Genomic DNA, 14,136 nt, shown 5'->3' on the forward strand with positions numbered 1-14,136 from the left:
AATCGCGAGAGCCCGAGCGCCGCGCGCTCACCAATCACGAGTTGCAACTTCGCGGCAGCCCAGTTTTTTTTCTTCCCCGCCCAACAACGTCAGGGAGAAGGGCTAAAGTACAGGCTCCTTCCGCCAATCCCTGCCGGCCACAGTGAGCTTTCCCCCGGGCCCTCTGCGTCACCGATAGAGGCGGGCCCACCCCCGAGGCCAGCCAATCAGAGACGCGGCATCAGCCCGCCTTTGCGTTTGTTCGCGGAGGCGCGCAATCCGCGGGGTTTGGAGGGGGTTGGTGCCGCCGCCGCCCACCTTTCGCAGTGCGCCGTAGTTGAAAGGAGGCGGCGGGAGTCCGATGTGATGCGGTGTGGGCGGTTTCATCACCACCGGAGCCGGTAAGTGCAGCAGGGACTGTGTTTTCTCTGTGGAATGGCAGGACCTGATCAGGTCTCACAGCAGGCTGCAGCGGCCTCGTAGGGGCAGCTGGCCGCGGTCACACACTGGGGGATCCCAGCATGCCGTGGGGCCGCAGGGGTGGATGGGAGCCGGACGCGACTGGAAGCAGCTCCTGCCCTGCGCAGTTGGGGCCCGGCCCTGTGGGATCGGAAGCTCCTGAGGCAACCACGATCGCCTAGGCTTCCTAGGCCCTTCTGCCACTGTCTCGTCCTTCTCGCGGTAGTTCGTCAATCAGAACGGGATCTGCCACGCAAGGAGAGGCTCATCAGATTCAGAGGCGGGAGTGGGAGGGGCCGGCCCGTCAGGTGCATCTGAGCTGACCCTTGAAGTCTGTTTGCTGGAGGATCGCCTACCTGAGGTAAGAAAACATACCTCAGACCGGCGCCGGTGGCTCACGCCTTGCAATCCTAACTACTCAGGAGGCTGAGAATTGAGGATTACGGTTCACGGTTCCAAATCAGCCCAGGCAGGAAAGTCTGTGAAACTCTTCAATTAACCACCCAAAAGCTGGAACCAGAATTGTGGCTCAAGTGGTTGAGCACAAAAAGCCAAGGGATAGCACCTAGGCCCTGAGTTCAAGCCCCAGGAATACCCCCTTCCCTTAGCCCCCCCCTCCCCACATGAAAGAAAATACAGTTCGGTTTGGTTGGAGTATACTAGCCTGATCTTGGCAAGAGAGCGTAAAAACATAAGGCGATATTCTGTAAGTTTTAAAGAACCACTGTAGAGTTATGGAACAGTGCCAGAAGCCAGTGACGCATATAATCCCAGCTACTCACGATGCTGAGGTATGAACATGACGGTTTGAAGCCAGCCCAGGCAGGAAAATCCTGAGATTTATCTCTAATTAACCACCAGAAAGCCATGAGTAGGAGAGTGGCTCAAGTGGTAGGATACCAGCTTTGAGCCAAAAAGCTCAGAGATAGTGCCTAGTCCCTGATCTCAAAGCTCCAAAAGCATCACCAACAAAAAGAAAGAATGAATTATGGAGCAAGGGAATGACTATCAGGTCTGGTAAAGAAGAAACCAGTAAACAGTTGTAAAATGGTTTTTAAAATAAAGGATAACCCAGGCCCAGAGTTCAAGCCCCACAACCGACAAAAAAAATAAAGGCTAAAACTGGGAATGGTGGCATGTGCCTTGGCCCCAACTACTCTGGGAAGTTGTGGTAGAGACTGAATCTAAGGTTCTAGGTCAGCCTGGGCAAATTAGAGGTCACCCTGTCTGACTTAAAAGGAAGAGAAAAATAGAAGGGGGGAAGGGGAAATGAGTAACATACACCAAAACATTGACACTGTCTCATCAGGAAGAAAGGCAAGTGTCACTAACCATGACCAGGGATAGCAGAAAGATGGGATACAGGGCGGGAGAACTGAGAAAGGAGAGAGAGGATAGGAAAGGGGGCACCATGGGATCTAGAGCTTACCTCATCTTCTGAATCCCAAGATCCGGATAAGCCATTTTATGTAGTTCAGTACAAGGGAGGTGACTACAGGTACATGCAGAGAGTAAGGTATCAATCTGTTGATGAAGTTATAATAAGTAACTGGAGACAGTATACAGTGTTGGCTTCCTTAGGAAGTGGAAGAAAGCAATAAACACTCCAACACTAATGTAGACTTTCATCTTTTCCCTAGGGTTTCAGACGTTTGGTGCCCAGGCAGCTCACACTTAATGTAGAAGCTTGAGCCTCTGTTTTTCCTAAACTGTTTGATCTTTCGAGGTCCCAGCTCTCCGCCATCTGAGTGCTGTTGAAATCGTCTTCCAATCTCCTACCCCTTTCTAGGTCTCACAGCTCTACTCCAGGGAGGGAGGGAATTTGAAGGTCGGCTTAAGATGAGCTTTTCAATTTGAGTGCTAGATTATCATGACAATGCAGGACTAGTGGAAATTTTGAAGCAAGAAGGTTAGAGAAATGTAGGGGACGAGTTTTTTTGGTACTCCATTAAAGTTAATTTGTCTTCTGGGCAGTTTGTAATGAATCACCAACCTATTTGAATAATAGAAATATTCTAGCATAGTAAAGTCATTCATTTTAAACATTAGTCAGGGAGAGGTATAGGTGGTCTAGCCAGTGTGTGAGGCTGGATACATTTTTTTAATGTTGCTTGTGCCAGTACTTGAACTCAGGGCCTGGGCATTGTTCCTTCACTTTTTGACTCAAGGCTAGTGCTCTACCATTTGAACCACAGCTCTTTTTTGGCTTTTTGGTGGCTAATTGGAGATAAGAGTCTCATGGGTTTTCCTGCCTGTGCTAGCTTTGGACCTCAACTAAGTCTGAGTAGTTAGGATTATAGACATGAGCAGCTAGCACCAGGAAACCAGCACCTGGCATTGCTTTTTGTCAGTTGTGGGGCTTGAATTGTGGGCCTGGATGCTGTCCCTCAGCTCTTTGGCTCAAGGCGAAGGCTGTACCACTTGAGCCACAGTGCCACTTCCAGTTTTCTGGTGGTAATTGGAGATAAAAGTCTCATGGACTTTCCTGCTGGGCTGGCTTTGAACCTCAATCCTCAAATCTCAGCCTCCTGAGTAGCTAGGATTATAGGCAAGAGCTACTGGTGCCCGGCAGGAAAATGTTCTTTAGAAGTTTTCTGTTAGTAGCATGCTGAAAGCAGGACTAAGAATGTATGTAGCTCAGTGGTAGAGTACTTGCTCTCAGTGCCTGATGCCCTGGTTTCCATTTCCAGTTAGTGGAAGCAAATAAGGTGTTTGTCAAGGAGAACAGAGGCTTTAGGTGTAGTATATGCATGCAATATTGAAAAACTCCAGTCAGAGCCAGTAAGTAAACTTGAGTAAAATAATTGAAATGATCTCAAACATATAAACATCAACATTCAGAAGGGGAGGTATATCTCAATGGAAGAGGGACAGCCCTAGCAGAAAACAAAGCAAGTGCTCTAGGCCCTAAGTTCAAGCCCCAAAAGTGGTACACACACACACACACACACACACACACACACACACACACACACACACACACACACACACACACACACACACACACACACACACACACACACACAGAGGAATGTTAACATGCATATTAAAAACCTCTAACAGCTGCATACAGTGGCTCATACCTGTAATCATAAACTAAGATATGGGGGCTGGGAAGGTGGCTCAGTGGTAGAGAACTTGCCTTGCATACATGAGGCCCTAGGTTTGATTCCCCAGCACCACATAAGCAAAAAGAAAAAAGCCAGAAGTGGTGCTGTGGCTCAAGTGTTGGAGCACTAGCCTTGAGCTGAAGAGCTGAGGGACAGCGCCCAGGCCCAGAGTTCAGGCCCCACAACCGGACCCAAAAAAACAAACAAAAAAAACTAAGCTATGAAGATTACAGTTCAAAGCCAACCAGACAGGAATGTCCATGAGACTCTTACCTCCAATTAAACCCAAAAAGCCAGAAGTAGTGGTAGAGCACTAGCTTTGAGTACAAAGGCTCAGGGACAGCCTTTGTTCAAGCCCCAGGACTGGCACAGAAACAACAAAACAATAAGCCTATTATACTTGGAAATATATACATATTTATATGTATATATAATGCATATTACAGATATACCTATATGTTTTTGATCTAAAGATAAATCAAAAGGGTAGACATTAAAAATACTAGTTTAGGGGCTGGGAAGGTGGCTCAGTGGTAGAGCACTTGCCTCGCATGCATGAAGTCCTGGGTTCGATTCCTCAGCACCACATAAGCAAAAAGAAAAAAGCCGGAAGTGGTGCTGTGGCTCAAGTGGTAGAGTGGTAGCCTTGAGCTGAAGAGCTGAGGGACAGCATCCAGGCCCAGAGTTCAAGCCCCATGATTGGACCCTCCCTCCCCCCCCCAAAAAAAATACTAGTTTGGGGCTCGGAAGGTGGCTCAGTAGTAGCGTGCTTGCCTCGCATGCATGAGGCCCTAGGTTCTATTATTCAGTACTACATGTGCAGAAAAACCCGGAAGTGGTGCTGTGGCTCAAGTGGTAGAACGCTATCCTTGAGCTGAAGAGCTGAGGGACAGCATCCAGGTCCAGAGTTCAGGCCCCATGACCAACAAAAAAAAAACTAATTTAAGGGCTGGGAAGGTGGCTCAGTGGTAGAGTGCTTGCCTTGCATGCATGAGGCCCTGGGTTAAATTTCTCAGCACCACATAGGCAGAAAAAGTTAGAAGTGGCACTGTGGCTTAAGTGGTAGAGTGCTAGCCAGGAGCTGAAGAGCTGAAGGACAGTGCCCAGGCCCAGAGAGAGGAGACCAGGCACTGATGGCTCACACCTGTAATCCTAGCTACTCAGGAAGCTGAGATCTGAGGATCGTGGTTCAAAGCTAGCCCAGGCAGAACAGTCTTTGAGACTCTTATCTCCAATTAACCACCAGAAAACCGGAAGTGGTGCTGTGGCTCAATGGTAAAGTGCTAGGCTAGCCTTGAGCTGAAGAGCTGAGGGACAGCGTCCAGGCCCAGAGTTCAGGCCCCACAACCGGACCCAAAAAACAAAACAACAACAAAAAAAAACTGAGAGTCTCTGTAGGTATAATGTCATCTGTGTAAATTTCAAATTTCACAACATTGAACTATGTGCTTAAGTCTTTGATATGTGAGAAATGAGAGATAAAAACTGATAGAGGTGTAGGTGCCAACTACATTATATACATGGATGAAAAGGTCATACTGAAAATCTTATATACAATATAACATATGCCAAATAAAAATTGAAAATAAGCTAGGTGCTGGTGGCTCACACCTGTAATTCTATCTACTCAGAATACTGAGATGTAAGGATCAACCAGCCAGGAGGGCTAGGAAGGTGGCTAAGTGGTAGAGTGCTTGCCTCACATGCATGAGGCCCTGGGTTCAATTCCTCAGTACCACATAAACAGAAAAAGCTGGAAGTGGCACTGTGGCTCAAGTGGTGGAGCACTAGCCTTGAGTTCAAGAGCTGAGGGACAGTGCCCAGGCCCAGAGTTCAAGCCCTATGACTGACAAAAACAAACAAACAAAACCAGCCAGGATAGGAAAAGCTATGAGGTTCATTTCTTCTATTGTCTGCAAAAGCCAGTAGAGCTGTGATTCAAGTAAGAGCATTAGCTGTAAGCAAAAGAGTTCAGGGATGGCACCTAGACCCTAAGTTTAAGCCAGTACAAAGGAAAAAAAAGTTGAAAGTAACTAAATGAGAAATGAGTCAAAGGAGAAAGAAGAAGAATATAGGCTAAGTCCCAGAGAGGCAAAAGTTTATACCTTTCAGTTGACAATTAGGCCTGGAAATAACATCAAGCTGCACAAACTTACTATTTTTGCTTGCTGTTTGTGATGTGATTCGTTACTTTGCTGTTACTGTTGATAATGATTAGTATCATTTTTTTTTTGAAACAAACTAGTGGCCCAGTTGACCTCAAACTGCAATCTTCCTGCCTCTGCCTCCTGTGTGTTCAGATTATGTATCACCTTGCCCAGATCCTCTTGATTTTTTCCCTCTGTACTGAAATTTGAAGTCTGCATCCTTACCCTTGCCAGACAGGTCCCTTATAGTTGAGTCATGCCTCCAGCCCAAATTTGTTTTGCTCATTATTTTTGAGATAGATAGGTGTCTAGGATTCATCCATGTTGGACTTCCTGGTAGCTAAGAGAACAGCTCTTCTAGAGAAGGAATCTCAAGAACTTTTTTCTCCCCAGGCTGGCCTCAAACTGTGATCTAACAATCTCAGCCTCCCAAGTTGTGAGGATTGCAGGTATGAGTCACTAGCTATTATATTTCTTAAAATTCACATTAATTTCTTTCTACCTTTGCAGATTTTTTTTTTTTGGCAACTAAGAATAGCAAATTAAACCAAAATGTCTGTGGATCCAATGGCCTATGAGGCGCAGTTCTTTGGCTTCACACCACAGACTTGCCTGCTGAGGATCTACATTGCATTTCAAGACTACCTATTTGAAGTGATGCAGGCTGTTGAACAGGTTATTCTGAAGAAGCTGGAAGACATCCCAGACTGTGACCTTAGCCCAGTCCAAATTCGTAAATGCACAGAGAAGTTTCTTTGTTTCATGAAAGAACGTTTTGATAACCTTTTTGGCAAAATGGAACACCTGTTTTTGCAGTTGATTTTGCATATTCCTCCAAACATCTTACTTCCTGAAGATAAATGTCAGGAGACGCATCCATATAGTGAGGAAGAATTTCGGCTTCTCCAAAAAGAAATTGAAGAGTTACAAAACAAGTATAAGACTGAATTATGTACGAAGCACGCCCTTCTTACTGAATTAGAAGAGCAAAAAATTGTTCAGGCCAAACTCAAACAGACCTTATCCTTGTTTGATGAGCTTGAAAACATTGGCAGAGATCATGGGACTAGTGATTTTAGGGAGAGTTTGGTATCAATGGTCCAAAACTCCAGAAAACTCAAGAACATCCGAGACAATGTGGAAAAGGAAAACAAAAAACTGAAAACATCTTAATTCCTCAATAATAAGAGACTATTAAAAAATTAGAGCTTGTTTGCTTTTTTTATGTGTTCCACATCTTTATTGACCCATTCCTGAAGCATCTGTGTGCTGCCTTGAACTACTCTAGGAAGAATTTGTTCATGAGAGGCCTCTAACGGGTGGGATGGGATTCTTGGTTTCAATAATGGCTTATCTGGAGACATGATAAAAGTTGAAACATAAACAAAGTTTTTGTAAAGGTGTGCTTTGATTATAAGTCCTTTGTGATATTGGTCCCATGGGTTATTCTTTGGAAGAGAACAAATGAGAAACTTAAAGCAAGTGGCTCTTCATTAACCATGCATTGCTCTAGGGGCCTGCCAACACAGAACACTTGTTCTCAGCCATAACTTTCCTTACATGAGGAAGTTGGTAACTTTTATTTATTTATTTGTTATTGTGAAAATACTGTACAGAGGGGTTACAATTACATGGGCAAGATAATGAGTACATTTCTTATCAAGCATTGTAGCCTCCTCCTTTGTTTCCCCTTCCCATCCCTTCCTATCCTCCCCCCGCCTCCCTCACCCAATCCTCCCCGCGCTCCCCCCCCCACAGTTGTAAAGTTCATTTTCGACATAATGACTTGTACATCTCATTGTTGCAATAGGTCCACCTGTATCCCTATTTAAACAGTTGGTAGCTTTTTATAAGAAAGAGATTACACAAAACAAGACAACTTTGAGCTTTGGTAGAGAAGTTGGCTTTGTTTCCAAAATACTTTCCATGGACAAGGCTTTGACTACATTGGAATCTAGCAGGAGAAGATCTAGGACAGCAAACGGTTCCCACTGGTAGAGGAAAAGCCACCTGTGGCTTACTCCAATTATGAAATGTACATGTACATTTAATTAGAATCTGCCTTGTACCTAACATTTACTTATTCATAAGCATCAAAATACTTTGTACCATCAAGTCACCCAAGGAAGAGGAGGAATGGCAGTGAGTACTCTTAAGGTATCACTTGCCTTCTGCTATCCAAAAGAACAGGCTTTGGAGTTCTTCCTATATATGTACCAGAAGTAAGAGTATTAATATTAACAATTAAATATTGGATTTAGAAAGCCTGTTTATTATCAAGAAATCCTATTTCTAATTCTGTACACATGTGTGCACACGTATTTGCTTTTAAAACTTGAGTTTTCTATTGTCTATCATGGGATGTTTCTTTCCTTATATGACTTTTTACTGAGATGAAAACTTTCACATTTGTAGTTCATTTCAAATCTTCTAAATGCACTTGATTGGATGGGGATCCCAGAAAAAGATATGTCCATGTCCTAATTCTTGGGAGTCGTTGAATATGAGCATGAGTCAGGAACTTGAGATTACATCATCTTGATTTTGTATGTGCTCTAAAATCCAGTGATAATGTCATTGTAAGAGAAAGCTAGAGGAAGATTGAGACAAAAGGGCTGGAGGCATGCAGGGCACTGGTAGCTCACACCTGTAATCCTAGCTACTCAGGAGGCTGGTGGTTCAAGCCAGCCTACGTAGGAAAGTTTGTGAGACTCTTACTTCCAATTAACCACCTGAAAATCAGAAGTAGAGTTCTGGGTCAAAGTGGTAGAGTATTAACCTCGAGCAAAAAAAAAAGCTCAGGGGGGCTGGGAAGGTGGCTCAGTGGTAGGGTGCTTGCCTTACATGCATGAGGCCCTGGGTTCTATTCCTCAGCACCACATAAGCAAAAAGAAAAAAAACCAGGAGTGGTGCTGTGGCTCAAGTGGTAGAGCGCTAGCCTTGAGCTGAAGAGCTGAGGGACAGCACCCAGGCCCAAAGTACAGGCCCCACGACCGGCAAAAACAAAAAAAGCTCAGGGACAGCATCCAGGCCCTAAATTCAAGCCTCATGACCACCAACAAAAAAGACAAAGGCACTGTGGCAGAGTGGAGTAGTATAGCTATAAATCAAGGAGTGCCAACAGCCACAGTTGGCACAGGTGAATGAATTAACAGATTCTTAGGGCTTCCGTAGAAGGTGTGGCCCCGCTGACACCTTATTTTAGATAACTTCACCTCCATGTACTGTCTCCTAGCACTAACACACTTGTTCCAAACAATTGTCTATCTGCTAAAAGTGGATGTTGGTACATTTAGGGCATTTGAGTTTTTCTTTGACAAAGCATTTCTTCCCTGTTATGTGTTGTTTTCATGGGCTTGCCTTGTAATGTATCTTTGCCGTTTGGCCAAAGGTAGGCATATGATCTTAGCCAGGCCAGTAAATTCTTTGGTGGGGATGGGGTGGGGTGAGTTCTAGGGCTTCAACACACGTTGTGCCTGCCAATTATTTGCCATACTTAGCTGCATTCCCAGCTCCCTAGAATTTGATTCATAAGTGACATAGCACAAAGACCAAGAAAAAAATTACGATCAAACTTTTAAGAAGGCTGTCCTTAACAGGTGGAAAGCCTTGATATTCTGGAGAAGACTTCACTGAATGCCTTAAATAGGAGTACAGTAGAGAACAATATTTGGACACCATTACCATGAAACAGGTGGGCATTGAGCATGTGTGACTACCTAGATCTTGGAACTGGTGTAAGATTAATTTGAGGATAGTGATGGGTGAATGTTAAGGAAGGTATGGGTGGAACATGTGGGAGACAGTAATCCAAGCATTTAGGGAACTGCAATTAATTCTGGAATAAGGGTCAAATAGAGCTAGACATGGCTAGGCACGTACTGTACCACTGGGCTACACCCCAACCTGGGGCTGGTTGACAATAATGGAGCCAATTTAATCTACTAATGGTATAGTATAGTTGAATTGGGCATAGGTTAAGTAACACAGAGTCATGATATAGTGGAAAAATAATTAGAACTGGGAACTTTGGTTTGGGGACTGGATGGTCTTATCAGGATTAGGTGACAACATAATATTGAGGAATATCCTGATGAGTCATTTGAAGACCTGCAGAATGAGGTAATAATCCCCCTAGAGATATGAATGTGAACCGAGTTTAGAGACACGAACCCATATGCTGGGATGAAATGAACACTAAGGGATAGGATAACTGCAATATCTCAGATTAAAAGCCAGAAGGATACCAGTTTCAATATCTTGAAGATGTGATTTGGGGTGATTTGGGGAGTATTAACCAGTAGTCTGCAAGGGTTTTTGTAAACTAGCTATAAGACAGGCTGGCATTGGGGGACAGATGTCTCACTTGTGACATTGGAAGTGTAGGACACAATACCAAGGGTCACAGCGATAGGGGAAATCAGAATCAAGACCCTTTTGTTGAAAAACAAGTTAGGGCTGGGAAGGTGGCTCAGTGGTAGAGCGCTTGCCTTGCATGCATGAGGCCCTGGGTTCGATTCCTCAGCACCACATAAACACAAAGAAAAATAGCCGGAAGTGGCGCTGTGGGTCAAGTGGCAGAGTGCTAGCCTTGAGCTGAAGAGCCAAGGGACAGCACCCAGGCCCAGAGTTCAGGACCCACAACCGGCAAAAAAAATAAAAAAGAAAAAAAGAAAAACAATTTATAAAGATGTGGGGTGAAATGGGGAAAATTCCAAGTTTAGTTGAAGGATTGTAGTGGGCCAGAAGTGTTTTATTTATTGGCTAATTGATCTAGTGTATGTGTGTATGGACAGTACCTCATGCTATGTTTTCAGCTTTTTTGCATAAGTCTGGTGCTCTACTGCTTAGGCATGACTCCATTTCTGGCTGTTTTGGGGGTAGCTAGAGATAAGCCTGGTCTTTCCTGCCTGAACTAGCAGGACTCAGGGACTGAGATCTTCAGATGTCAGCCTACCGAGTAGCTAGGATTACGGTGTAAGCTACCCCTTACAGAAGTTCCTTACAAAATACTGAGGAGCAGTGGGTAATGCAGTAATGAAAAATCCGCTGTTAAAGTGTACTGGATGTGGTGGGAACTTGCCAAGGGGAAAGTTGTTAATTTGGGGCTATCTAGTGGAAGATATGCACCAGGAACGCTGGAATGTGAGCGCCATCTTCAGGGTGGGCAGGATTATGGCAACCCGCAGAGCCCACTGAACAGGTGGAAATGAATGGAGAATTGACAACGAAGACCGACAAAATTGATTTATTTAACCCATGGTGCCACAATTACTGACATTACTTTAAAATGTATGCAATATTAGACTGCGAAAATTACACATTTCTGGGCATGGCTTTCCAGTTAAGACAGGTCCGGCTCGAGGTCTTTTCTCCACACCACAGGCTGTCTTCAGCTCTGGTCAGCAGTAACAACACGAATCTACGGTAGAAAAAATATATATACACAACACGCGCCATTGCAAACCCCTGAGGAAGAAGCATAGGGCCTAGACCAACGCCATTTACCGTGGCCAGCCCACGCTCCGGTGGTGTCCGTGAGCTCAGTGCGCATCCACATCCAGGTACATCCGGGTCGGCTGCGCGGGCGGGTCCACCTTGCTCCTAGATTGGCCGCGAGGCGGATCGACCCCGTGCTTGGATTGGCCGCGCGATGTTCCACCGCGCGCCTGGATTGGTCGCGCGCCCCGGAACGCCTGCTAGCGTCGGCCAGCCCCCCCATGCTCCGATTTCTCACTGCGTCAGTCCCCACACGCCGCTGGCTCCTCCGGGGGCCACGTTGAATCCGGGGGCCACTCCAGTCTGATCCTCCTGTACAAGAGCCTCTACAAAGGCCACGGGTTCCAGTGGCGCATCGGTTCAGGAACAGGTCAGGCTCTCTCTGCGCTGTCTTACCAGCAAAATGTTCAGATAGTTGTATGCCAAATCCACAAGCGGTAATATACAGCCACGCGATCCTAATTACAAACAGAACTCTCAACATTACAGATTGTATAAATATTTCACTGGCCTTCTTACGCATGAATCAGACAACACAGACAACACAGAAGACAAGCAGCCAAAAGCTATACGAAAATGCAGTACGTCCCAAAACAAAATGTTAAGCTTTTCTCTCCCCTTCCCGTCCCCCACCCCCCACCCCCCACCCCCAGCTCTGAGCCCACTGCACCCCCTCCCTGGCTACTCAGACAAGTTGTAAATTGATACAGGCAAAAATGTAAGAAATGATGGAAAATGAAATGGCAGCATTGATGAACAATGAAAGGCGGGGATAATGGTCCAGGTAGCACCCCGATTCCAGTGGAGGCGCCTCCTCCTTGCGCCGAATACAGAGGGTACCATGCCCGGTACGCCGAGTACGCGCAATCATTTTTAGCTGCTGCCAGGAGCGGGAGCCTTGTGCTCTCCCTCTGCGACGTCCAGTTTTCTTGCCGCCAGAAGACCACCGGAGCCTACGGGCAGCTATGAATTGTTCCCGAGGAGGCTTGTCCCAAAAGTGTGAACACTCCAGATCAGAATCTGGGTACATCTTCTCCAGGCCCAGAGGTCTACGCAGAAAGTAGTTATTAGCCATTGGCATGGCTAGATAGCGCATAGGCAACAGGTCAGCTGGATCCGAGCGGAGAGCGCAGTATTTCTGCTATTCTCAGAGGGGTGGGGCAGGGGCAGAGCCAATGGGGCGGAGGGGGGGGTGGACTGACAGTGTCCTCTAGGCCTGTCAGCCTGGGTGCTGCTCTGCGTAGCTCCTCCCCTGCTCACAGCCTTGTTGCTGAGGTTGGCTCCCCAGCTTCCAGCTTTGGGGTCCGCTCCCGAGACTTTGCGTAGGTAGGCTTGTTTCCATAGAAACCGGACGTCAGTCTTGTGCTAGCTGGGAGCTCAGGGCACCCAAGGGGGATATGGCCCTCGAAAAGCTGAAATAATAACAGAGGTACCAGCTGCATAGGTCTCCAGGATTTACTCCCCATCCTCAGCCAAATGTGGTTTATGTCTATAATCCTATAGTCAAGAAGTTTAGTTCCAAGGATCTGTGCTTGAAGCCAGCCCAGGCAGAAATTCCGGTTGTGGGGCTTGAATTAGGGCCCTGAGCCCTTCATGACCTCCTTTGCTTGTCTAGTGCTCTACCCCTTTGAGGCATCATGCCATTCCAGGGCTTTGAGGCTTTTTTTAATTAATTAATTTTTTATTGTGTGTGTATAGATGATATATAGAGGGGTTATATTTACATGAATCAGGTACAATCAGTACATTTGTTGTTTTGGGTCAGTCGTGGGGCTTGAACTCTGGGCCTGGGCGCTGTCCCTAGCTCTTCAGCTCAAGGCGAGCGCTCTACCACTTGAGCCACAGCGCCACTTCCGGTTTTCTGGTGGTTTATTGGAGATAAGAGTTTCATGGACTTTCCTGCCCGGGCTGGCTTTGAACGGCGATCCTCAGTTCTCAGCCTCCTGAGTAGCTAGGATTAAAAAAACAAAAACAAAAAAACAACTGGCAGAGTTTATTGAGTAAGTGAACAAGCAGATAAATAGACAAATAGCAGACAGATAAAAAGCAGAAATAATATTACAGCATATTATTTTGTATGCTCCTCTGTCCATCGTTATTGAGCCTTTGTCCACCACTCCTATGCACAGCTTCCTTTGGCCTCTGTATGTTAACTAGGGTCCGACACAATTTATCATGTCCCAGGGTTATTTGTTTTAGTCATTCAGTGTGTTGACTTGTAGATTTATAGGCACATTTTAGTTACCACAAATGAGAGAAAACAGGCAGCCTGTATTTCTATATAATATTTTCCAAATCTTTCTTATTTCCTTACAAATGGTACAATCTCATTCTTTCTGATGGATGAATAAAGCCTCTTACCTCCAATTAACCAGAAAAACAAAAATAAAGAAAAAGGAAAAAAGGAAGTGAAGGTGCAGTTCAAGTGGTAGAGTGCCAGCCTTGAGTGAAGAAGGAAACCAAGACCACAAGACCTTCCTAGCAGACCTTGCAGATAGACCTCCTTCATCCACTTAGGGGAATGTGTTTGTCTGTGGAAGAGAGGAAGCTCAGTCAGAGAGAAGCTCATTGAGACATCTGCTAGGTCAAAGACCAGATCTAGACAGTGGTAACTCACTATATTGGTGATGCTGGCTAGGGGGAGTCATAGAACCCGGAGATTATAAATAACAACAACAACAATAATAATAATAATAACAACAGGAGCAGGGATAGCAATAACTCATCACTCACTGCGTAACTGATTTGGAAACTGTGTTTCTGCATTTCTGCAGAAGTAATTTCACTCAAATGGGGCGCTGGTGGCTCATGCCTGTAATCCTAGCTACTCAGCAGGCTGAGATTTGAGGATTGCAGTTTGAAGCCAGCCTGGGCAGATAAGTCTCTGAGACTCTTATCCTCAATTTACCACTAAAAAAGCCAGAAGTGGAGCTGTGGCTGGA

The 14,136-nt window shown here is 45.6% G+C and overlaps 2 protein-coding genes and 1 long non-coding RNA gene across 4 annotated transcripts; 1 reads left to right on the forward strand and 2 right to left on the reverse strand.

Moving 5' to 3' along the window:
• Positions 1–146: 146 nt before the first annotated feature.
• Positions 147–7,098, forward strand: Mis12 (MIS12 kinetochore complex component). Of its 2 annotated transcripts, XM_042680585.1 has the most exons (3): positions 147–380; positions 665–799; positions 6,206–7,098. In XM_042680585.1, the coding sequence occupies exon 3, from the start codon at positions 6,248–6,250 to the stop codon at positions 6,866–6,868; it is 621 nt and encodes a 206-aa protein (XP_042536519.1). In that variant the 5' UTR covers positions 147–380; positions 665–799; positions 6,206–6,247; the 3' UTR covers positions 6,869–7,098. The 2 variants fall into 2 exon arrangements, with proteins under 2 accessions (XP_042536519.1, XP_042536520.1); XM_042680586.1 differs by lacking the exon at positions 665–799.
• A 3,830-nt stretch (positions 7,099–10,928) lies between these two features.
• On the reverse strand, positions 10,929–11,806 carry LOC122108618. Its single transcript, XR_006147600.1, has 2 exons — positions 11,204–11,806; positions 10,929–11,117 (listed from the first exon to the last, which is right to left on the reverse strand). It is a non-coding gene; the product is annotated as an uncharacterized LOC122108618 (long non-coding RNA).
• A 60-nt stretch (positions 11,807–11,866) lies between these two features.
• On the reverse strand, positions 11,867–12,298 carry LOC122108640. The gene has a single exon (XM_042680636.1). The coding sequence runs from the start codon at positions 12,288–12,290 to the stop codon at positions 11,880–11,882; it is 411 nt and encodes a 136-aa protein (XP_042536570.1). The 5' UTR covers positions 12,291–12,298; the 3' UTR covers positions 11,867–11,879.
• Positions 12,299–14,136: the final 1,838 nt, after the last annotated feature.

Source organism: Dipodomys spectabilis, unplaced genomic scaffold (genome assembly GCF_019054845.1).
Source record: "Dipodomys spectabilis isolate Male_0828 unplaced genomic scaffold, ASM1905484v1 ptg000062l, whole genome shotgun sequence".
Lineage (NCBI taxonomy): Eukaryota > Metazoa > Chordata > Mammalia > Rodentia > Heteromyidae > Dipodomys > Dipodomys spectabilis.